The following is an 801-nucleotide window of genomic DNA, read 5'->3' as shown; positions in this document are numbered from 1 at the left end:
TTATAGAGCCTTTATTTTCTGTAGAATTGCAAGTCTAACGTACTCAAATGAAATACTTAAGCATAGCAACCTAAAAATAGAACTCTTGATAATGATCACACTATCAAAGGAAGTTCACGCAACAAAAAAATGTTTTTTCTTTGAACCTGTAAATTGGTTTCTCAAAAGCTTCCTTAAGGATCTCTGGTAGTGCTGGGCTGCTAACTGAAAGCCATCCAGAGGCTTCTCTGAGGGAAAGACTTGGCTATCTGCTCCCATAAAAATTACAGCCTAGAAAATCCTAAGGGGCAGTCTACTCTGTTGCATGAGTTGCTGTGAGATGAAAACTGACTCAGCAGCACCTAACAACAACAACAATGACAATACTAGAAGAATATCATTCATGCTTTAATAGCTTGAATTCTTATTTTACTTACCACATATTCAAACACAAGTGTCAGCGTTTCCTTGGTATGGATGATGTCATGAAGCAGCACTATGTTGGCATGTTTTAGTCCTTTTAACAGAGAAGCTGTAAAATAGACCCAAAGACAATTTAGCACAGGTAACAATTAACTAGCATGTTTCATTATCATTTTGGCACATTGTCAGATAAAAGAGATCTGTTCTCTCATGTTCCAAGCCAATAACAAATCAGAAAAAAGGGCAGAGAAAAAAGTTTTCATTTAGATGAAACTCTCCCTAGTTATTTCACCTGTCATTTGTTATTAATCTCCAGTTAAATTCTATTATGGTCAGCATATTGTATATAATTTCAATTCTTTTTAATTTGTTAAGTTTTGTTTTATTATCTAGGATATG

At 34.5% G+C, this 801-nt stretch overlaps 1 protein-coding gene across 1 annotated transcript in view; it reads right to left on the bottom strand.

Moving 5' to 3' along the window:
• Nucleotides 1-416: 416 nt before the first annotated feature.
• Nucleotides 417-801, bottom strand: part of LOC101356650 (cyclin-dependent kinase 14-like) — a gene marked incomplete at its 3' end in the record, with an annotated part of 331988 nt that continues 331603 nt past the window's right edge. Inside the window, exon 6 of the mRNA XM_023736083.1 lies at nt 417-511. Coding sequence (XP_023591851.1) covers nt 417-511 — 95 coding nt within the window. The remainder of the gene's footprint in view (nt 512-801) is intronic.

The sequence above is a fragment of the Trichechus manatus genome, unplaced genomic scaffold, assembly GCF_000243295.1.
Source record: "Trichechus manatus latirostris isolate Lorelei unplaced genomic scaffold, TriManLat1.0 scaffold00085, whole genome shotgun sequence".
NCBI lineage: Eukaryota > Metazoa > Chordata > Mammalia > Sirenia > Trichechidae > Trichechus > Trichechus manatus.
Note: the sequence above shows the minus strand (reverse complement) of the source record. Positions and strands in the feature narration are given on the sequence as shown.